The sequence below is a fragment of the Xenopus tropicalis genome, chromosome 9 (genome assembly GCF_000004195.4).
Source record: "Xenopus tropicalis strain Nigerian chromosome 9, UCB_Xtro_10.0, whole genome shotgun sequence".
In the NCBI taxonomy this organism is placed as follows: domain Eukaryota; kingdom Metazoa; phylum Chordata; class Amphibia; order Anura; family Pipidae; genus Xenopus; species Xenopus tropicalis.
This window is the reverse complement of record NC_030685.2, coordinates 15,768,098-15,791,736: the sequence shown is the minus strand read 5'-3', so window position 1 is coordinate 15,791,736 and position 23,639 is coordinate 15,768,098. Positions and strand designations below refer to the sequence as shown.

Here is a 23,639-nt window from a genome sequence, read left to right as displayed (position 1 = left end):
ATAGAAATAGCCACCCCCATCTGTGTGAGCTTATTTGTACATCTTTCTCTGCAGGCATGGGCAGAGGAAGGAACCCCTCTCCCCAGGCAACCTTTCATTAAGCCACTTTATACTCCATCAATATAAGCTGTTATTACAAATGTATAGATAAAACACATTGAAATGCACGTATGAATTACTGTTTAATGAAGTTATTTATGTGGGTTAATTTCCTCTTATATATTCTTTTTATGGTTGTACATATACAGTTCATCTCCTTGTATAAAGTCTGGTACTTCCAAGGCAGATTATATCTGGACTTGTCATCTACATCAGGGTGCAATTCAGTCCCCAAAACAACAGCTCCAGTCCATTCAGCCGAAGCAAGGGCAGTCGTTGAGTCCGGCTGGCTATGGGAGTCCAGTTTTCACACGGATAAAGAAAGGCTCAATAAATAATATATGCTGTTCGTAATACTACGAAATTACCAGCCCGGGGCTCCTGTAGTGAGTATGCATGTCAGTTCCGGCATTCAGAGGCAGTGGGGCTGCGCACACTGGACATGAGGTGAGATTTGTAGGTCTTGCTGAGACCGGTCATCCAGAATTTCAGTAACTTTATATTGTCCTCTTCTGAAGCCCCAAGGATACCGAGAAGTTTCTGTGTGTCCTCCTTGGGCCTGCTGTCAACTTTGGTGAACTTGAAGAGTACTTTCACTTTACTGTAAAAGTAAGAAATGGTATTGTCATGAATGAATGTCATACATAGACAATAATGTACACCTATAATAATATTCCTAGGAGACTTTCTATGTCCTATGGTTTGGAACAGGGATTCCCAACCTTTTTCTTATTTCAAATGGTTTGGGGAGCAACACAAGCATAAAAATGTTTCTGGGGGTGCTAAATAAGTGCTATAATAGCCTATTTAGTAGCCCCTATGTAGACTGGCAACCTACATGAGGCTCTGTTTGGCAGTACGCCTGTTTATTACACAAGCAGAACTTTCCTCCAAGCCAGGGATTAAAAAATTAGACCCTCCTTTAAGGCCTATGGAAGCAACATCTAAGGGATTGGTGAGCAACATTTTGCTTCCGAGGCACTGGTTGGGGGTCCCTGGTTTAGAACTGCCCCCTGTTCCCCTGCTGATCTGGCTGACTACTTTGAGACTCAAATAAAATGTAACAGTAGTCGACTGTCCTCAGCCTACATGCCCCCCAATTCCACAATCCCCTGCACACCTGATGTCAATAAGGATAGAAACATCACAGTGCAATGCATTGTGGGTTTTGTAGTGCCTGCATGCTGTCTGTAAGCTGTGAAGAAGTTATTACAATTTGTAACATCAGTGTTTTATTCCCTCCTCCCCTACTAGGATTTCAAATGATGCAGAAAGAGAAGAACTGTTTTCCAGCTGGATTTCAGCATATAAAAATGGTATTCATTCCTACTTTTTGAAGGAACAAATTATAGTTCTAAATATAGTAGGGTTTTCTGAGTTGTGTGGGGCTCTTTAACAAATTTTGGTTCAGAAGCTGGAGTTCCCCTTTAAAAATAGGTAGGTTTCATATTATATTTTCATCCTATCTTATCAGAAAGATATCTCACTGCATTAGATCTCCAAAACATGCTTGTAAAATGACATATGCTAGGAGTGATGGGGGCTATTAAACTGGTAGGCTTACTTCATCCACTCCTCCTTCAGGCAGATTAGACACTGATCCACCACATCCATAGACAGGTTCTCATTGCTCAGAGCAGCTTCAATCTTGTTTAAAATGGTGAGTCCAACTGTTAAAGATATCACACAGAATCACTAACCGTATGTGCAGTTATGCTGTATGTGTACAACTACCTTAGAACAGCAACAGTGGAAAGCTGTAGTTATTATTCAAGCTATCAACTATAACACAATTCATCTCAGGTTGTAAAGCAGGGTATATGGAACCTAACACAGATATTTAACTACCCCATGCAATACTTACCCTTGTCAATGGTCACAGGGCTACCGCTTGCCACCACAAATTCATATTTGCTCAGGGGCTCATCATCCACAAACAGGGCAGGGTAAAGGTTAGAGCGATTTGCATGGCGGACATCCACCATGACAGAAAATTCTGCAAGAGGAGAATGGATTTTTATCAAGCACTCTCTCAGAGGGGTCCAGAAAGAACCGATAGGCAGTGATCTTATATTACAAAAAAAATATGTGGGGAATGTAACCCTTGAACACCCTGTCCTGTAACACATGGCTGTACCGACTACTTTTCCAAGACCTGTTTTTGGTGCAGCACCCCTCAATTTTACACATCTTGAAATAATGTGTGATTTATAGAATTGAATGTGTTTTAGGGACACTCACCAGATGACTGTACATGAAGGGGGATCTCTGCCTGAGGGCTGAGTCCTAGAAAGTTGCAGCGATAGGCATCCTCATACTTCTCACTGTATGGTATGACCCGAACACAGCCAACGGGAAGCATGGCCTAAAGATAAGATGCAGGACAGAGCAGTAAGAATGCTGGGTTCAAGGAAAACCAAGGATTTTGTGACTGCTATAGAAGGCACTTTTTTGGTCAATCCATTACATTTCCATGGTCATTACTCATGCAGGAAGCTTCTATAAATATATATGTGCCAGGACTCGGGCTTCCACCAAATGGCCATAGAAGTCGGCGTGGGTGCTCTCACATTGTGTTTTGGCTAGCTAAAAATGCATTGTTTAAAATGACTGTGTGCCATAACTACAATGGCAATGGCGCAAGTAACATGTAACCAGAGAAAAACTGCATCAGGAATTGTCTCAATGCATATTATCTATAATTGTTATTTGAAAAAACTCTGTCTGCTATATAACTTGCCTTAAATAAGGCACCTTTGGCAAATACCAACAGAGAATCTTTTATAAACCCTAAAGAACTTTTCACTTAGAGAATTTCTTAGACAACGGTTAGCGAAAAAACAATGGCCGCACCTGCAAGACATCAAATGCAGACTGGATTAACTCCTGGTCTTGCCCCTTCCAGATGACTTGATTCCCCATAAGAACATGCCAGGCCAGCATGCGGAAAGCAGAAGCACCCAGGACCTGGGAGAAAGTCAAACAATACATAATCATCTAATGCCAGAAGCTACAGGGCAGCAAAGTCCACTCAAACTTCCCTGTCTGTAGTTACACCAGAGGTGTTTATATGTGCAACACATTTCTTACCTGCCTCATGTGTCTGAGAGATCTAAAGACACCCATCCGCCTCTGTACCATATTCCAGCTGCAGTCGGACAGCACTGACGATTCAGTGGGACATTTTGAAAGCTCTCTGCCTTCCATAAGTTCAGGTTGCAGCCGGGGTCTTCCTTCTTCCCCATCGGCAACCTCCCTGGCTGCACACTCTTCCTCTAAGTCTGCAGAAAACAGTTCAAATTAAAGAAAGAAAATCTGGCTCTTTAGGTTCAGTACATATTCCAACAGGTACACTGCAAAACAGGAGCCAAATTTAATCACAGTCTTTTCCATAAACAGTTGGTTATGGCTCACAGTAACATACAGTGTGATCTTTGATCCATGCCATCTCACATTAGCTTGTATTGGAATTCATTTAAATAAAGCTGAATCCTCTACTGTCCATACCTGCTTGCTTCTCCATCTGCACCAGAGTGTCCTCTGTGGGGGCTCCTTCTAATAGCTTCTCTGTAAGGCGACACCCGCAAGCCTTCAGAAGCCTAAAAGAAAGAAGGAAGCAGAGGGAAACATCCCAATGATTTCTTATCCCTTTAAAGACAGGGCTACAATGGTTACTTTATATGATCTTATGAAATGTAGCTTGCTCCAGTATGGAGCAATATTTTGTTGGCCAAAAACCTACAGTAGTAACATTAACTCCTGAACCATTTAGATTTAGAACTCCAAAGCTGGCAATACAAGGCACAATACGGTTAGCCCATTCTGTCATTTGTAATTGGCTGACATCTGTTCTGTATATAAGGCCAATAACGGATTGTTGTAGGACCCAATTGGATCAGTGTGCGTCAATGAAAATCCATTGCATGAGGTACTCTATAAGATCATGTGGAAGCTCATTCACCGCTTGTTCAATATGCTTATTCAGGGGCCCAACACATGGTGATGGTGGTCTGATCAAGATTAAAGGTGGCCATACACAACAGATTTAAGCTGCCAATTTAGGTCCTTCAGATTATTTTGGAAGCTTATCTGCCTGTGTATGTGCACCCCCGACAGACATACCTGACCGGTACCAATCAAGCAGGTTTGATTTTCCCATTGAATGTGGTCCTCACTCCGCATGGTCCTATTCCTGTCAAACACTCGGATTACTCCAATATCGCACACCTTAGGCATATCATTGGAAAAAACACTCATTTGGCAACCTCACCAAATGAATGTAATAGCTATAGTGAGTGTTATAGTGTATGGCCACCAACACAAAGTCAGTCTCTGACAATAACCACAAATCAACGTAAAGACAAGTGTCCTGTGCTCGTGTCCTACCATGCAAAAGAGGTGTGCAGGCAAGCCCAGAGGTTATCATCACTGGTGAGAGAGGTCAGAGAGCGGGCAGCGTTTCCATTGCGCTGGTGCAGAAAGGGTGTGAAAGCCGTGTTAATCCGCAGGGGGCGCTGGGGACAGCCAAACTGTTCTGCTTCAAACACCTGCAAGAACACATGTCAGTGCACATAACTGCAATGGTGCACAAAAAGCCTGGATATGAGAATTAGGCCAACTTTCCGCTATTCAATGAGTGTAAGCAGTACCGGCAGCTAAACTCACTTTTAGTGCTTTCCCTTGCAGTTCATCAATGACACCTCTTATCTTAGCCAGCAGGAAGGGCCAGGAGTTGATCAGGTAGATTCTGTCCATCATAATGACAATGATGCTGTACCACCTCTGGAACCCCCGAGCCAAACTGTCTTTAATGAAGAATGTGTGGCTAAAGACAAAGCCATGTTGCTCATCTCCAAAGAATATGGGACCTTCTCTACCAGGACATACCTGTGTTGACAGAAAGTGGTGTAGAACTGTGGCTTAGGTATAACTAAGGTTAATGGTACCTCCGTATGTGGTGTAGAACTGTGGCTTATGTATAATCAAGGTTAATGGTACCTCCATATGTGGTGTATAACTGTGGCTTATGTATAACTAAGGTTAATGGTACCTCCATATGTGGTGTATAACTGTGGCTTAGGTATAACTAAGGTAAATGGTACCTCCATATGTGGTGTAGAACTGTGGCTTATGTATAACCAAGGTTAATGGTACCTCCATATGTGGTGTATAACTGTGGCTTATGTATAACCAAGGTTAATGGTACCTCCATATGTGGTGTATAACTGTGGCTTATGTATAACTAAGGTTAATGGTACCTCCATATGTGGTGTATAACTATGGCTTATGGCACATGGGCCTTTTTGATTACCATGATTCATATGAATGGTGATTAAAAGGGTTGGATATGGTGGTGCATCCAAGGCAATACATCAATCGCTCAATACACTCTTGATGGCATTGGTTTAATATAACCATATCTGCCATTAACCACAGGCTAGAAAAACATGGGCAGCTTTCTCGTGGTCGGGCTGGCCCATTAGAGCACTGGGAGAAACCCCCAGTGGGCCCTGGACCTGTTGGGCCCACCGACACTGTGGTGTTTTTCTGGTGTATCGTTGGAGCGCTAGGGGACTAGAATGCACGGATGATTATATGCGGTTATTGGTAATTATCTGCGCTGATAGTGGTAACCAGTGTAAATACTGTTCCCCACTGAACTTACCTCACAACTCAGGCTGCGCACACAGGCCTGGCGCACAATGCTGAACAGCTGTGGGTGGTTGGGGTGTTGGTGGCTGACATATTTAATGGAAGTCTCTTTATCATGGCTGATGTACCCAGGATGCCCCGCAGCTAAGGACCTGCAACCCTGTGCAAAGAGAAAGGAGTCATATTAACTAACTGAACAGGAGTTCAGCCTGCTGTTGGTCACTCTCAGTAGAGGATTAATGGCTGCCATCCTTCTGATCTGGAATGAAAGGGAACAGGAAGAAGCAGATAGGATTTAACTTTCAAAACTGAGACCTCTCCCATTCAAATGGGCAGAGCTATGTGCTCCAAATTCCAGGAACACTTAGATCTTTAGGTTTCCAGGTACGGGGTCTAATACCTGTTTTCTTTTGGATTCTGCTCTCAAACAAACATAACAACACATATAAACGCTGAATTGCTCTTACCTCACACATATCCGACTTTTTGGGCCTGGGGCTGTTGGAGTCTGCACTTGCCCCCTCTGCAGGGCTGTGACATCGGATCCTGCTGCTCATCTGAATTCCCATCTCCTCATCTTCTGCTTGCTCTCCCTGCCCAATGCTGTCACCACAACTCGCCCCTTGGGGGTGCGGTGAATGAAGAGCCTCTGTGCAGAATAAAGTGCGGGGTCCATGGAGCTCACAGAAATGGCAGAGTGCCACAATGGCGTTCATGGTAATACCTGGAGATTCTTCAGCAGAAATACAAGTTCTATTTAAAACAAAAAGATGAGGATGTATAGTTAAGAAAGTTAGCAGTAAAGAGTAATCACACAATTGGTTGACAAAGCTAACTTTTAATCGGGCTGCTATTGGTTCTTTATAGGGACATTTCAACACAGACACAGTGGTGGATCCCCAAACACTTCATGGCAGACACTGTAGTGGCTTCCCAGCATTTCACCATAGACACAGTTTTGGCTCCCCAAACATTTCATGGCAAAAGCAGTGGCAACCCACACCCCAACAGTGCTCCCTGTCCTCTCATCTCCAGGGGGCTGTGCTCTATATAATGTGGGGGGTAATGTCACAGACTCATCTCACAAGGCTGGCCAACTGGCAATACAGGTAAATTTTTATTGGTTTTACAACATTACAAAACAAAAATACAAAACAGTGTTTAACATATTGACATTGGAATGGTGTCGAGTCAGGTTTAGGTCAATATAGACAAGGGTACTATTGCTAGGCATTGTAGTTGTCACAGTGTAGGTGGCTGTGTTTAGAGAGCCAAATTTTTTGCACTGGCTCACACGTGCATGAAACGAGTGAGCCTCCCCTGCACTGCATATCCCGCCCACGCCTGTGCCGTGTCTCCTGTAGCCCAAAGACCACCCCCTCCTGCTGATTTTTGCTACGGGCAATGAAATGCGATCACACTGTACGTGCAAGCCCGCACCTGGAAGAGCCAAATTCAAGGGGCTAAAGAGCCGCAGACTGCCCACCACTGGTCTTGTGGAAAGCAGTACAGCTGTGAGGTATGCTGACACCACAGGCACATTACATATAGTGAGAGGGAGTGGGTACTGACACCTCAGCCACATCATATACTGTAAGGCAGGGATCCCCAACCTTTATACTAGTGAGCCCCAGTCAAATGTAAAAAGACTTGGAGAGCAACACAAGCACCATAAAAGTTCATGGAGGTGCCAAATAAGGGCTAAGATTGGCTATTAGGGGCCTCTATGCACACTATCAGCTTACAGGGGCTTTATTTGGTAGGAAATCTTGTTTTTATTCAACCAAAACTTGCCCCCAAGTCAGGAATTCAAGGTTGGGGATCACTGCTGTAAGGCATAGTAGTTCCCAGCACCCCAATGTAATTAAAAGGCAGTAGAATATTAGGGTTAGTGTGCATTTGGCAGGATAAATGCTATACCAATTTCACTTATTATTCCCCCAGAAAACAGAGTGGGATAAACCCAGCTCCAAACTCATGTAGAATACCTAGGGTTGCCACCTGGCCAGTAAATATGAGGCTTGAAGCCAATGTTATTTATAGGAAGGCTGTTTTTTTTTCAGAAAAGATTGGCAACCCTAATAATACCCATAAGAATCTATGGTGGGTTAGATGCAATGATAACGTTATATATATGCCCTCAGTACATGTATTAGTATCAGTGTAGCCCCAACGGCAGGTACAATTCCCCCAACAAACGAATCAGAATGGAATTTATAATATTGTGCCATTGCCCGAGCCGAAAAGCCCCTACGGACCGGACCCTCATATACAGACCTGCCAGTCACGTCGCCATGTTTACATCACATGACAGGCGGAGACTTCCTTCTCTTTGGAAGATCGCATGTGCGGGAGTGGGGGGGGGAGCAGAAATGAATAATCCTGAGGCAGAGTCTTTGTAATATATATTAATAATAATTACGTCTTGAGGAGAAGGAACACGCAAGGGCTTTTTATGAGACGTGCACGGAATCAGTGATTAATGATTGGTTACGAAGGTGTGCACCCCTCTGGAGCAATGCCATGGTATGCTCCGGCCAGCAAGAGACTTGGCACAGTATCCCTCATGTGATGCTTGTCATGTGCTGCAGTTGGTCACTGCTCTGTCAGCGCCAAGCAACCCTATATCTTACTTACATATGGGTTAGCATAGGTATATCTGCCGGCCGGCACTAGTTCCCAGGGGCTTAGCCTCTCTGTCCCATGGAAATGTCTTTTTTAAATGTAAACTAGTTCACATAAATGTTAACATTAGATTGTGCCCTGAAATGCCTCTGTATCTGCTTAGAGCATAAGCAGCAAGTACTAAATGAAGAGGGGCTTATTACACAGGGCATCACCCTATTTCACCTCATTCCCTGTCACCAGTTCTGTTCCTCTATATTGTTGCTATTGGTGTCTAAATTCCCCTTCACTGAACAGGAGTGAAATACACTGGACTATATCCTAAGGGCTACTAAACTCCAGAAAATCCCCTGCCATAGACAATACTGAGAGTTACCTCTGCTAAAACACATGTAGAGTGTAAATGATCAGTAAATCATTAAATGATCAGAATTGTCTGTTTTAGTAGCCAGAACAAGTAGCTGCTACTAGTAGCTCTGTGTGTCTTCACCTTAAGGGCTGTGACACACGGGGAGATTAGTCGGCGCGCAACTAACCTTCCTTGTCGCGGGCGACTAATCTCCCTGAAATGCCATCCCACCGGCTAGAATGTAAATCGCCGGTGGGATGGCATGGCGATTTTGGCGCCGCGTATGCCATCCCACCAGCGATTTACATTCTAGCCGGTGGGATGGCATTTCGGGGAGATTAGTTGCCCGCGACAAGGACTAATCTCCCCATGTGCCATAGCCCAAAGAGCTGTGAGAGAGACAGTGATCAGAGACAGAGCCTAGCCATGTGACAGGCACACAGGACTGGATAAAGGATAGGTCACAAAGAAAGGTGGTAAAAAGAACATTTTCTAATTGGACTAATGATGTTAGTGGAGTACCTAATGACAGAATGTTATCACCCCCCATCAAAGTAAGTGTCAAGGTCCATTCCTACTGGCTTTACCTTATCTGCCCTGCCCACCGGCTATGGGTCCTCAGCCACAACTCTGCTTGCAGCAGAAGGTAGGGGCAGAAAAGTAAATCACCCCCCTACCTGTGGCTACCAGCCAGCTATACAGCAAACCACATGACTGGCCAGGCCCCCCTCTCCCATGGCCTGCATTATAGCAGTTACTCCAATGGGAAGAGATAGGGCCCATTTAATCTTACTATGCCCTTGCCAGTACTGCTTGTATCCGAGGGAATTTCTGGAGGATAGTTAGTTCTGGAGAATTTTAGTTGTTGCCAATTACAGGTAGTGGGAGACCGGGCTGTTACTGCAGAAGACTGGGAAAGGGGGGCCAAAAGCAGGCCACCCTCAATTACATGAAGTGAGAGACTAAAGGGGGCCAAAAGCTGGTGACGATAGTAGAAATAAAAATGCACACCCAGACCTTTCCTATTTCCAGCCGGTGCTCAGTTATGGGGGACAGCAACCTCTCCAACACTTTGTACTCAAAGACATTACCGGCGCAACATGGCGATTGTAAGCAGGGTATCCACCCTTGTGTGTTTATTGCAGAAAAGATGCAACATTTCAGGGATTGACAAAGGGGGCAACCCCCAAAACGTATCTGGGGAGTTTTGTTGATAATAAGTTGTAGGCAGTTTCATTTAGTGGCTTCTAAAGCAAATAAACTGCTGTGTTGCTTAAAAAGGCATTTAATTTTGTCTCTTTGCTTAGAGGCCTCACCTTGAGAATGCAGTACAGTTTTGGGCCCCAATCCCCAAGTTAATACTGAGCTGGAGAGAGGGCAGAGATGTACAACTAAAAACTGATAAAAGGAATGGAACAATTCAACCATGACAAAAGACTAATGGGGTGATAGAGTGGGCATGGATCACACCCACTTTCAATCATTTATGAACCACAACCAGTCACGGTCTGAGCCAGGACACTATCAACAAGGGGGCTGTGTGCTCTTCACATGTGTGTTTCCCCAGGTTACCTGGTGCCTCCCCCTACTGTGTGCTCTGAACTCACACTTTAATGGCCTAAATTATGATAAACATGTTCTGAATGAGATATAATCCTGCAGGAAATCAATTCATATACTTGCAGGGATAAAGGCTATTAATAACTATCACTTATACTGTAATGTCACCCACTGTGACCTACAGCACTTATATTTGCCTATTTGTGTCTGTTAGTTAGCCCTCCCATATAGATTGTAAGCTCTACAGGGCAGGGACCTCCTTCCTCTTGTGTTTCTGACTCTTATTGCAACTGTACCTTGTATTTATTGTTGTACTTTGTATTTATCCATTATCTTTAACCCTGTTTGTATTAATGTATTCTGCTGTACAGTGCTGCGTACATAAGTAGCACTTTATAAATAAAGATATACATATATACATAATAACACACACGGACTTGCTGCCCATTTACCTGTTATATCCAGGTAAGTAATTAAGTTTGGTGCCAACCTAGGCCCTGGATCTAAGTACACCCCCCACTACCAAGTTATGGGGAGGTTTGGGATGCAACCTTTTTCATCAGAATTTGGCCAAATCCACATACCTGGCAAAACAAATCCAAATCCTTTTATCAATTCAACCCTTGTGGCCTAATTTACATATGCAAATTAGGATTTGGGTTGGTATTCGGCCACATCTTTCATGAAGGATTGCCCCAATCCCAAAATAGGGGCTTTAATGCATCATAGCATTTATTGATTATATAAGCACCCTAGGGTAGCCCTTATCACAGGCCCTCGGGTTCCTATATATAAATTGGCCCTGGGTGTCTCCGGCAGGGGCGGGCCAAGCTGACTGGGCGCCCTAGGCAACCGGGTCGGCCACCTCGCCCCTGCACCTTCCGCCCCCCCCTCGCGTTTCAGCGCGCATGCGCAGTTCCGGGGGAGGGGGGACGGTGGCTACGCGATAGTTCATTGCCCCCACCGCATATTGACAAGCGGCGGGGGCAATGAAAAAGGAGCTAGGGGTAGGCAGGAGAGGTTCTTGCCTGGCGCCCCCCCAGTGTTTGCGCCCTAGGCAGCTGCCTCTTCTGCCTACCCCTAGTTCCGGCCCTGGTCTCCGGTAGCCACTTCAGTTGGCAAGTGTGCATGACTTGGGAGCACTACTTATCCTGTACCTTAGCCCTACCTACAAAGATATCTGCCCATAGACCAGCCACATTTAACGTGACACTGATAAACACAAAACGAAAGGCATTGGATCCAAGTAAATGCATTTATCCTTCATGGCAAAGGTCAGACACCACTCCACTCCACGCAGCCCCATATTTATATATAGTAAGGATGCAGCCGAGAGAAATTCACAACAGGTTTTATTTCTTAAAGATTGTTTTCCTTGAAGTGTAACTGTGTAACGCATATTGAGCAGAGAGAAAAATGTTATAAATATTTGCTTTCATTCCCATGTAAATGTCCAGGCAGAAACGCTTATCTCCTTTCTCTGCTCTTCTTTATATCCGAAGACTTATTTTATTGTGGGGGGGATGCTGAAGGTTTTTGCATTGCTGATTATCCACCGTTGTTGTTGGGAATACATAGTGGGGATGTTGATCTCAAGAGTAGCTGGATGGTTTGCTTCCTGAATCGTCATCCTGAGACCCCATGCTCTGGAAAAGAAAAGTTCTATTTTAGTGCAGCTAGCAGTTTACGGCGCCCCAAGGCCTTGCTTTCAGGGAGGCGATTTATGAACCTTATCAAGGTGTTACCCCAATTTTAGAACAAGCAAACTGTCTGGCTATTGTGGTCTATGAGGAGACCCTATAACTGACATGTGCAGGGGATTGTGGGATTAGAAGGATGCAGGCTAAAAGGCAGGCTGAGGAGAGACAACTACTGGTGATGTGCGGGCCCGGCCTGCAACCCATGGGAACCGTGGGTCGGGGCAACAATGCAACATCAAAAGCAGGTTGCGGTCCAGCCCTCCTGCCTCCCTCTCCGCCCAGACATAACTGAGCCCCCACTTCCGAGTTTGACTGCGTCTATTTATAGGCCTTGCCCCTCAGTTATGTCATAGGCTGGGCGGGCTCGGGTCCATAAATAGAGGTGAAGTCGCAGCCAGGGGCGGATGAGGGTGCAGAAGGGGCGGGTTAGGGTCAGGTGTGGGTCAACAAATAGTCGACCCACACATCACTAGTGACTACTGTTACATTTTATTTAAGTAGCCAGCCAGATCAACAGAACAGGGGGCGGGGCTTGGGGAACTGTTCCAAACCATACTATTACATTACAAATGAAAAGGCTGCATATTTTGTTAACTGATGTATATTTTTCAAAAAGTTTTAGTTATGTTTTGGTGGCGTTCCCCTTTAACACTTCCCTTCTCCTTTAAAAAGGTAGTCTTTAAAGCCTTTATAGCATACTTAAATACCTTTATAACCTACATATAAATGGTAACGTGCAATGGGATACATTTATCCACTATTTATTCTGTCAGGTTAAACCACGCATTGCTTCAAGTGATGCACAACTACGATCGCCTACGGTTTTGTTTTGTCTGCTCCACTATAATCAGCCAGTAGCTAGTTACCTTTTGAACAAACTGAGGGTTCACAGTGATCTCTTGATCCATTGCTTTCAACCTATCATCAAGGTCTATACATCGCAGCATCTAGGGGAAAAAAAACCAGATACACTTGTTAGCAAAGTACCATGCTGGAAATCTTCAAAGCAATGTCCGAGACTGAAAGGAGTCTGTGTAGGAGACTTAGTCTGCATCCTCCAAATCCCACAATTTCCTGCACATATATCAATAAAAAAAAACATCACAGTGCAATGCATTGTGGTTTATATAGTTCCTGCATTCTGTTAGCTGTGGAGAAGTTGTTACAAATTGTAACATCAATGTTTTAGCCCCTCCTCCCCTGCAAGGATTTCAAATGATGCAGAAAGAGAAGAACAGTTTTGCAGTTTAAACCAGGTTTTGTTTGATGTTTGTCTCTAAGTCCTAAGAAATATTAGAGGAAGACAATACATGCTCTTGAGTAACCATTTCCCCTTTGCTGTTAGCCATATCAGTTCAAGAGACTGAAAGGGCAATATACGGAAAATATACGGGCAAATTACGGAAAAGCTCCCTTATCTGAAAAACCTCAGGTCCCGAGCATTCTGGATAATAGGTCCCCATTCCTGTTCCTTTTAAACGTAAAAAAACCCACAATTCCAGAAAATTTAACACTTCTTTGTTGTTAAATGTGGATGATTCCCATCCCAGTCAGAAACTGACTTATTTAGCAAGGGGGTGCCCGGAGAAATTTAACGCCGTATGGGGCACGTGGCTGGACCTATAAAGTTGGTGAATATGGATAACTAGTAACCCGGTACAACCAGAACTGCTACCTTAGCCTCACCCTCCCCTCCCCCGTTTCTTTCTCTTTCTTCCTTTCTTCTTTACTTTGTTTTTCTCTTGTTTAATTGTTTGTAATATGAAATATGCAAAATAAAATCTTTTAATTGTTAAATGTAAAGGAACCGTAAAGTTCTATCAAGTAGTGACTATTTTTAAAACTGGGTAAACATTAATAAATAAGTTTGTCACTATGACCCAATTTATATGAAACAAAGATGCGTCTCACCTCTTGATCAATATTGTGAAGCATCGCAGGATTGTTGTATTTCTCTGGGTTATCGTGAAAACACACCATGCCGTCTTTTTGATTAATACTTGCAAATATTTCACCATCTTCTATCTGGGGGAGAAAGAAGGAGGAGATGACTGCACAACAGCCTAAATCTGAGCAGCAGCAAACCCAGTGACAGTGACCTATGGTACAATATGGCAGCTCTCTTTACAGGTGATAGAAAAACCTATGGAGGCTTTTATGGATCTATCCCCAATGATAACATACCATAGCCCCTTGACTGTCAGGCCTCACACTTGGATAACTGTAATATCATTATCGTATACAGTTTGTTCATTTCCCTATTAAGACCAAACTGTAAATTATATCCTAACAAATGGTGCTTAGTGATGTAATCAGTTATAACCAGAGCTTAGTGATTTCTGTCACATGACTAACTAAAACTTGTATATTATAATAAATAAAGTACCCCCCTGTTGTAAAATATTAGGATATTAGAAGTCACCTTGGAGTTCTATCACCTGTATAAAGGTCATGGAACTCCTTGGTGACTTATAATATCCCTGTATTTTACAATAGGGGGTACTTTATTCACTATATAAATGCAATAAAAGTCTAACATCAATTGAAAAAGGAAAACTAGACAGAGGCTCAGCACAGTCTGTCCATTACACTTCCAAGTGATGCCAATTTCCTTTTGGCCCACACTATATTTAACAGCAATAATAAAGGAAGTTGGGAGAAGCAACCATTTCCCTTCTTACCATGTACAGCACATATTTTTCTGCCTCCTGAGCACCGGACAACTGAACTCGACTAGCCATGTCTTGTAACGACAGCGTTAAAAATGTCTGCAATGAGAGGGGTAGCCGTTAAACATTTTATGAACAAACTACACAGCATAAAAACAATACAAGTGAGGGTTCTTATCCCTGTGCGCTGAGGAGTGAAAGGCACTTACTTTGGTAAGTCTCTGAATGTTCTTCTTGTAGAGGGATGACAGGCATTGCTTGACCAGCCCCATGTTGTTGTCCCTGGTAAAGGTTTCGTTGTGTTTGCTTACAAGATTCCGCAGCTCTGCTGGGTTATTGGTTGAATAGACTTGTGCTAACTCATGGTAAGCATTGCTAAGAGGCTGCAACGGAAGATGAATAAACATTCATTTCTACAGGTCTGTAAAATTACATAACATTAAGGATTAAAGGGGACCTGTTGTATTTGTCAAGCAAAAGCAACTTCACTTCCACTATATAAATTATATAAATCTTGTTTCCTTCAGTCTTGGAATTACACAATCACAGAAAGCAGGCAGGCACCATTTTGTGGGCACTGTTATTAAGGCAAGTTTTGTATCACCCCAAAACCTTGTGTATGTGCCAGATTGGGGGGGCCTGATGCCCATGCAATGGCTACAGATTTAGATGGTGAGGAAGGAGGGGGAAAGTGAAGGGGTAAAGAAAAGTTAAAGTAATTGTTCTCCCCACCTCTATGGATTAAAAACTATTTAAAAGGGTTACAAAAGTCCCTGCTTACAAGTACTTACAATCATGAGAAATTAACTTGCTGTATTTTCACACAACAAAATACATCTAAGCAAATCTACTAGTTCCAGCTTACCTTGATAAATCTACCGACAATTTGCGAGGTATATTTAGGTAGCTGCTGAACCTTTCCATGGAGTATCAAGGAAACTAGAATATACTTTTTATAGGCTTCCAGCATTATGTGACTAACAGCCATGGCTGGAGTAGTTATAGCCTGCAGAAACAAACCAAGCAAAATCATTACAGGGGTTAACAACATTTCATTTCATTCCATTTGACCTACTAATAATGCAAGACTATACAGGAAAAAAATGCTTAATATTGATTAAGCACAAGTTACTGCCATATAAACCGTGCTATGGTGGCATATTAATCTTGCTACACTGCGTAGAGCAGCCATTGGCATGCATAACTGATGCTACAATTATATATTCAGTGGGGGTCATTTATAAACACTGAGCAAATTTGCACCTGGGCAGTAACCCATAGCAACGAATCAGTGATTACATTTATTCAGCAGCTGCAGACAGAACAACTGAAGCAAACATCTGATTACTTGCCATGGGTTACTGCCTAGGTGCAAATTTGCCCAGTGTTTATAAAACAGCCCATTTGTCACAAGCCACCATAACCCTTTCATGCCACACAGCAGAAGAAAAAGCCATGTTGTTTACTCTTTGTAGGACACATGCCATGTTGAGATGGCAATCAAAATGGTAGCTTATCGGCCCGTGTAGGGGCACTAACGACAGGCCTGCCTGACATCTGGCCTGAAATTGGCAAGATATCAATCTGGCAGGTTTAAAAATCCGTCGGATTAGGGACCACATCAGCTCGTTGATGAGGTTCCCAAACCGACAGACGCCTATACCCATCGCTCTAATTCGATCGTTTGGCTCCAGGGCCAAACGACAGAATTAACCCGATATCGCCCACCCGTAGGTGAGGATATTGGGAGAAGATCCGCTCACTTGGCGACCTCACCAAGGATCTTAGCGTGTATGGCCACCTTAAGACGCCATTCAATCTGCATTAGAGAGCCGGCTAGGCCTCAGAAACTAAAAAACAACTGTACCTGCTCATAAAAATACAGTGCTCTCTCGAAGTTCTTCAAGCCTGTGTAAATCATCCCGCCGTAATAGTAGTAACACAGGAAGGGCTTGGCATCGTAAGCGCCATTCTCTTTGCAAATATCCATCATATCTACATCTAGGTACGCAAGTGCAGGCTTAAAACATTTCGCTAAGAGAGAGAGCTACAAAGGAAAATGTAGAAATCAGAACAGTGAAATGCTACAGTTTTACATTTGCTGATGCTAAAATTGCACAAGTTTTTGCTAAAAATAGGTAATAGCTAAAATAAAATACTCCTGAACCAATGTAGTAGAAGCCAGCTAATTAGCAGGCCTGGAGGAGAGATTGTTTCAAGAGTCACAACCAGAGAGAAGGAAATAAGGAATAAACCAATACTAATTCCAACTGCTATTAGGTAATCAGTGGATATCCTCCCCGCCCCTCCCAGCAGCCGATCAGCAGAACAATGGGAAGGGAGCAAGATAGCAGCTCCCAGTAGGTATCAGAATAGCACTCAATAGTAAGAAATCCAAGTCCGGCTTGGGACTCCTCCAGTTACATGGGAGTAGAAGAAACAATAGGTTAGCTGAAAGCAGTTCTAATGTGTAGTGCTGGCTCCTTCTGAAAGCTCAGACTCAGGCACAATGCAATGAGATGGCGCCTACACACCAGTATTACACCAACTGTGTTACAAAATTTTAAATGGTAGAGTGAATTATCCATAAAAATCATGATAGAATCCCTTTAACTAAGCAATAGCCAAAGTTCAAACTATTATTGTGTGTTCATCTGTTTATGAGAATCATACCTGGCAGAGATCTGCGTGGATTGAGGTCAGCTGGTTTGCATTCATTTGCATCTTGTCTATGGCTTGTCTGAGAACACAGATTCCCCGCAAGGGCTGTCCAATACAAAACTTCTGTCACAAAACTGTATCCGGTACCAATTCATTCATGCTACTGAGCATTCATTTTATATACCTTTCCTTGCTAGACTGATTGTACACTCAGTACAGTATGAGCCCCCACATGAGAATGAAAAATTAAAATAAAACAAGTTTGTTGGCCTTGTGGCAATGTGTTTGATTACAGCAATACATAACTGCTGCTCTATGGGTCCCATTTCAATCCTATCTACACCCTTACTGAGACCCTAAGGGTGAAGACACACAGAGCTACTAGTACCAGCCACTTGTCGTGGCTACTAAAAAAGACCATGCTGATCATTTACTGGTAACTGTCTCTACGTGTGTTTTAGCAGAGGCAATTCTCACTATTGTCTATGGCAGGGTATCTTCTGGAGTTTAGTAGCCTTGAAAAAGTAGCTGCTACTAGTAGCCCAGTGTGTCTTCACCCTAACAGAGACTGCACTGTCTGTTGCTTTACAATCCATGGCTGGCCCATATAACATGTTTTTAAAGTAGCTCAATCCAAAACAAAAGTATCCATGGCGAAGGATAAAAACCTAGCAACTGCCTACTGGCAACATCCAGTATTTTCTTTTACATAACTTGCCCTTTAGGAATTAAAGCACATTGCACTATAGTATCAAATTCTCTTGCTTTGCCAGCACACGTAGTACTGCAATCTCTGGTTAAAAAAAAGAGTGGCTTCCTCAAAAGCAAATGTAGAGGATTTACCTGCTTCCTTTCCACAAGTGCATTTGTTAATTGATGACAGAGACCAGCAACTGGAGACAAAACAAAAAAACACAGAAACATGGTCAATAATTTATTGCAGTCAGAAGAAAAGCCCCGGCACCTCCCATAAGCATACTCACAAGTATCTGTTGCGTATCTAATGTGCTCTCCGTTGCAAGTGCTGATAAAGAGTTGAACTTGAGAAAATAAAGTCTCAAAGTCAGGAATACTGGGCATGGAAAACTTCACAAACCTTAAAAAAAAGCAGACAAAAACAGCATTTATTCCCTATATGGACAAAACATAATATATAATAAGTAGAAGGAACGGTTTAGAATCACATTCAACTTAGTTCCTTCTCTGTGACAGAAAACAGTGATGGTGGTCCCTTTAAAAAGATGAACAGTACAGCAGAGGTTTTCAAACTGTCGGATCCCCTTAGGGTAGTGACTCCCAAACAGTGGCTGGTAAGTTACTTACCACCCCCTTTGATGTTGCACCCAGTGGCCTCAAAGTAGGTGCCCATTTTTAAATCTCTGGCTTGGAGACAAGTTTTAGAGATATAGTTTTACTTTAAAGCGAAACCTCCTGCAGGCCACACATGGGGCTACCAACAATACTTTTTACATCTGCGTGTAGCTCACAAGTAAAAAAGGTTGGGGATCCCTGCCATAAGATCTACTCCCAATCTTCTCCTGATATGCCCACCTAAGGTGGGTGATATTGGGCTAATCCTATCATTTGACCCTAGGCTGATGAGCATAGGAAGCATCAAAGCGAGGGCTGTATCAATGAGCGATCCAACGGGAAAACCTTCCTGAACGACACCTGCCCGATTTCCGGCTAGTTATTGATTGGGGGGGGGGGGCCCATAGATGGACAGATAAGCTGCTGAATTGGTCTAAAGGACTTGAATCGGCAGCTTAAGTCTTCAAGTGTATGGCCACATCTAGGGAGAACAGAGACTTGGCTGCTGGGGCTCAGACTAAAACCCAGTTAGGAGAGGTTTAGGGAAAATTCCATTCAGGGTCGGACTGGGCCGCCGTGAAAATACCCGGTGGGCCCCAGCGGCCCAGATCCGACCCTGTTAGAGCGGATGCGTTCACATACGGGGGTGATGGTTAGGGGTGCACGTCGGGGGCCCCTGCAGGGGACGTGTGCCTAGGGGGTGCGGGAGCCCCGGTGGGCCCTGCACCCCCCAGTCCGACCCTGATGATGCCATTAGATACTCCTAAAAGCCCAATTTGAAAGTCAAAGTGAGATTTGTGGTTGAACATTTATTTGCTGTTCTTTATCCTTTATATAGGTACCAATGTGGTTCTCACCCAAAGGGATTTTATTACAAATTTAGGACCGACAGCTATCAGTCAGGGCCCAAAACAAGGGCCAATGAGCTTCTAACCGAGTCTAAAGGGCCAAGTCAGCACTTTTCATTGGCTCATGAATAGCCATCGTTCCTGTTCAAGGGTTGGAAATCATGGCAGAAGTACTGTGGAGAGGGCCTTTTTGTGGTGGGAGAACATTGAGTGCTTTCAACGTATGTATCAAATATAAGGGGCAAACACAAAGCTACTTACAAAACAGCTAAGACCCCGAGAGAGTGTTCCTGTACATCTAGAGCCCCCAGAACAGTGTCCAGATGAGAGAGGTTCTTTGCTAGTAGCTCGCCACTCTTGTTAATTAGCTCACATAGCTGTGTCATTTGCCCTGTAAAGAAAAAAAATATATATTCTCAGAAAAAAGGAAAGAGAATATAAAATAAAAGCAGAAATGTAACCTTTCAGTAAATAAAACCACAAGAGCCAAAGGCAAATGTAGCTTTAAAAACTAAAAGTTGTAGGGTTGGTTAACCTTTAAGTTACATTTTAGTACGATGAGACAACTTCTAATTTGCCTTTATTTTTCACAGGATCTGAATTCAGCTTTTTGTTCACACTCTCCGGTTGCTATTTTAGCAGCTCTCTCGTTACTAGGGTCCCATTTACCCTAGTAACCAGGCAGTGGACTGGAAGATTAGGAGAGCCAAATAAAAAAAAAAACGCTAAGGCTAGGACATTCTATAACATACTAAAAGTTCATATAAAGGCACACTAATCCTTCAGCTGATGAATCTCCTCCTTGACGATGAAACAAACAATCCTCTATTAGCCAGGGGAACAGATCCTCTGGGTTGGGAAGAACAGACAAACCACTTCATGTTTAAAAGACAAATATGTGACCATCATACTTAATTACAATTATTCACACTTATCCCTACCCCAAATAAACACAACAATTATGAATACACACACAAACAAAGCCTAATTTCCAAATGACATTTAACGACCATACACGGGCCGATTGTAGCTGCCAATATCAGTCCCTTAAGCTGGCCATACACGCACCGATACTATCGTATGAAACCTCGTTTCGTACGATATTCGGTGCGTGTATGGCATGTCGGCGAGTCGACCAATATCGCGGGAAGCTGCTGATATCGGACGACTCGCCGATCGGCCAGGTTAGAAAATTTTGATCGGGCGCCATAGAAGGCGCCTGACCAAAATCTGCCGTCAGGGCTGAATCGGCAGAAGGAGGTAGAAATCCTATTGTTTCTACCTCCTTATCTGCTGTTTCAGCCCTGACTGTGTGTGGCGGATCTGATGATGTTTGTGCGACCATCAGATCGCCACGTGTATGGCCAGCTTTACACCGATTCCAAATCAGGTGTAGAAACATCACCGGCATGCACTCAACGGACTCCAGGACAGCGGTTGTAAAACTTCAAAAAGGCTTTATTCAAGGATCCAGACCTTAGACCGATTCGGCAGCTTATCGGAATGAGGGGCATGCCCGACCGATATCTGGCCTGAAATTGGGCAGATATTGATCGGGCAGGTTAGAAGATTTAGTCAGGGACCGCATCGGCTCGTCGATGCGGTCCCCGAACCGACTGCCCCATTGCTGCCATTATAATTCGATCGATTGGCCCTAGGGCCAAACAATCGGATTAGCCTACATGTTACCCGATATCGCCCACCCATAGGTGGGGATATTGGGTGAAGATCCGCTTGCTTGGTGACCTCGCCAAGCGAGTGAATCTTCACGTGTTAGGGCACCTTTATAGTAACATTATAAACCCAGACCTAATGACATATCAAGCAACAACAGTGATGAGCAACATACAAGATTTAAGGGGCCAAAAAATATATATAACCAAAAATATAAAACCACTTTCTAACTTCCCCAGCACACGAGAAGATGGTAAAACACAAATTACCAGTCCACATCCTCTGTATAATTAGTTGCTCCTCCTCTCAAAGCCTGCAGCTTAGGGGTTTGTTTATACAAAGCTCATTATCTCTCATTACCTTGTTTATACAGCAGAAAGGGGGTGGATTAGAGTAAAAACCCAAGTTTTCCATTTTAGAAACAGAACACAATTTGGAATAGGAAGAATACACTTCCAGCACAAGTCCTGATAATTGGGTTTATTATAGGTGTATACATCTTCTTTAAGTTTCAAAATCCTATTCCTTTTGTTTTATTATATGGCTTTCTTGAGAAATAGTATGTAATGTGCATATAACTCAGAGTTATAAATTGTGGTGGGTGTGGCGCAATGGTTTAGTCCAAGTAAGTAAAGTACAGAGCAGCAGGTTTATTCGGAGGCAGTCGCATATCACTGCACTGGCTTTAAATCAAATTCAGCATTTATTGTTACCTTTAGTCATTATTATCCTTTATTTAAAAAGCACCAAAATATTCCGGTGTGGGGGTTATACACTAATAACATCAGCCCCTTCGCCAGCGGAGCTTACGATCTAAGGTCCCTATCACAGTCACACACAGAGAAGGGTCAATTATATAATAAGCCATTGCACCCGCCTGTATGTATTAGAAGTGAGGGAGGAAACCCGCACAGACACGAGAAAACAATAACTAAAAGGCACTAAGTTTGCCCAGGGGGCAGTTACCCATAGCAACCAATAAGATGTTTGCTTTTAAACAGGTAAGCAGTAAATTCTACCTGCCAATTGGTTGCTATGGGTTACTGTCCTGGGCAAACTTAGTGCCCTTTATTACATAACCCCCATAAACTCCTGGCTGGAACTGAACCTAGAACCCAAGGTAGCAATGCTTACTGCTGCTTCACTGTGAGTAGGCAGGGTACCAGAGTAGCAGCAGGCATTGGGGATCCCTCTAGCAGTTTAGGGGTGCAGCTGTTTATCAAGGGGGTTCTGCCTTATGGCTCTCTCTCTCTCTATAGATATATATACATATATCTATCTATATCTATCTGCCTGTCTATCTATCTATATCTATCAACATCTCTATAGATATCTATCTATCAACATCTCTATAGATATCTATCTATCAACATCTCTATAGATATCTATCTGCCTGTCTATCTATCTATCAATATCTCTATAGATATCTATCTATCTATCAACATCTCTATAGATATCTATCAACATCTCTATAGATATCTATCTATCAACATCTCTATAGATATCTATCTATCAACATCTCTATAGATATCTATCTATCAACATCTCTATAGATATCTATCTATCAACATCTCTATATCTATCTATCTGCCTGTCTATCTATCTATCTATCAATATCTCTATAGATATCTATCTATCTATCAATATCTCTATAGATATCTATCTATCAATATCTCTATAGATATCTATCTATCTATCTATCAATATCTCTATAGATATCTATCTATCAATATCTCTATAGATATCTATCTATCTATCTATCAATATCTCTATAGATATCTATCTATCTATCAATATCTCTATAGATATCTATCTATCTGCCTGTCTATCTATCTATCTATATCTCTCTTATCAATATCTCTATATCTCTCTATCAATATCTCTATATCTCTCTATCAATATCTCTATATCTCTCTATCAATATCTCTATATCTCTCTCTCTATAGAGAGAGAGAGAGAGAGAGAGAGGAGCACAAATACAGTAAATAATGGATTTCCCCTGCCAACCACCATACACCTTCATAACGTCACAGCTTCTACAGGCCAGCGTAAGAATGCTGCCGATCTACAGGCAACTAGAGAGGTGAAGTCGCAGAACTACAACTCCCAGCTTCCCCCAAGAGCCAGGAAGTTTAGTTGGCAGTCAGTAACAACATGGCAGCCCTCACTCATATACAAAGGGGCTGTAGCCTATCTGGATATACCAGTTGTGTCTCTCACACGCACATCTGCACCCAATGAGCAGCGCCTGAGAGGCGGCCACTCCTATCCCCAGGTAGAGAAGCCCTGAGGCTCTAGCAGCCCAGGCCCCAGCGCACACTCAGCGTGAGGCCTCACCTTGGGAAGACAGCTGTCTCACGCTGTTCACGAACTGCTCCAGTGCGGAGGCCATACCGCCTGGGTCCCGCCTCCCTCCGCGGGGAGCTGCAGCCGGGAGCGGAGCGGGAGGAACGGAGCGGAGCGCAGGCCGGGCTCTCACTCACACACACAC

The 23,639-nt window shown here is 43.3% G+C and overlaps 2 protein-coding genes across 2 annotated transcripts; both read right to left on the bottom strand.

Annotated features, from left to right (window-relative positions):
* Nucleotides 1–169: 169 nt before the first annotated feature.
* flcn (folliculin) lies at nucleotides 170–8,042 on the bottom strand. Its single transcript, NM_001011353.1, has 12 exons — nucleotides 8,029–8,042; nucleotides 6,219–6,504; nucleotides 5,765–5,911; nucleotides 4,765–4,986; nucleotides 4,486–4,646; nucleotides 3,607–3,698; nucleotides 3,190–3,380; nucleotides 2,953–3,066; nucleotides 2,341–2,464; nucleotides 1,964–2,095; nucleotides 1,664–1,769; nucleotides 170–700 (listed from the first exon to the last, which is right to left on the bottom strand). The coding sequence occupies exons 2-12, from the start codon at nucleotides 6,465–6,467 to the stop codon at nucleotides 499–501; spliced, it is 1,740 nt and encodes a 579-aa protein (NP_001011353.1). The 5' UTR covers nucleotides 6,468–6,504; nucleotides 8,029–8,042; the 3' UTR covers nucleotides 170–498.
* Nucleotides 8,043–11,620: 3,578 nt separating this feature from the next.
* Nucleotides 11,621–23,615, bottom strand: cops3 (COP9 signalosome subunit 3). The gene is made up of 12 exons (NM_001017238.2): nucleotides 23,486–23,615; nucleotides 19,736–19,865; nucleotides 18,299–18,411; nucleotides 18,159–18,208; nucleotides 17,328–17,420; nucleotides 16,522–16,701; nucleotides 15,520–15,660; nucleotides 14,864–15,037; nucleotides 14,667–14,753; nucleotides 13,897–14,010; nucleotides 12,852–12,932; nucleotides 11,621–11,931 (listed from the first exon to the last, which is right to left on the bottom strand). The coding sequence occupies exons 1-12, from the start codon at nucleotides 23,538–23,540 to the stop codon at nucleotides 11,878–11,880; spliced, it is 1,272 nt and encodes a 423-aa protein (NP_001017238.1). The 5' UTR covers nucleotides 23,541–23,615; the 3' UTR covers nucleotides 11,621–11,877.
* Between the last annotated feature and the right edge of the window lie 24 nt (nucleotides 23,616–23,639).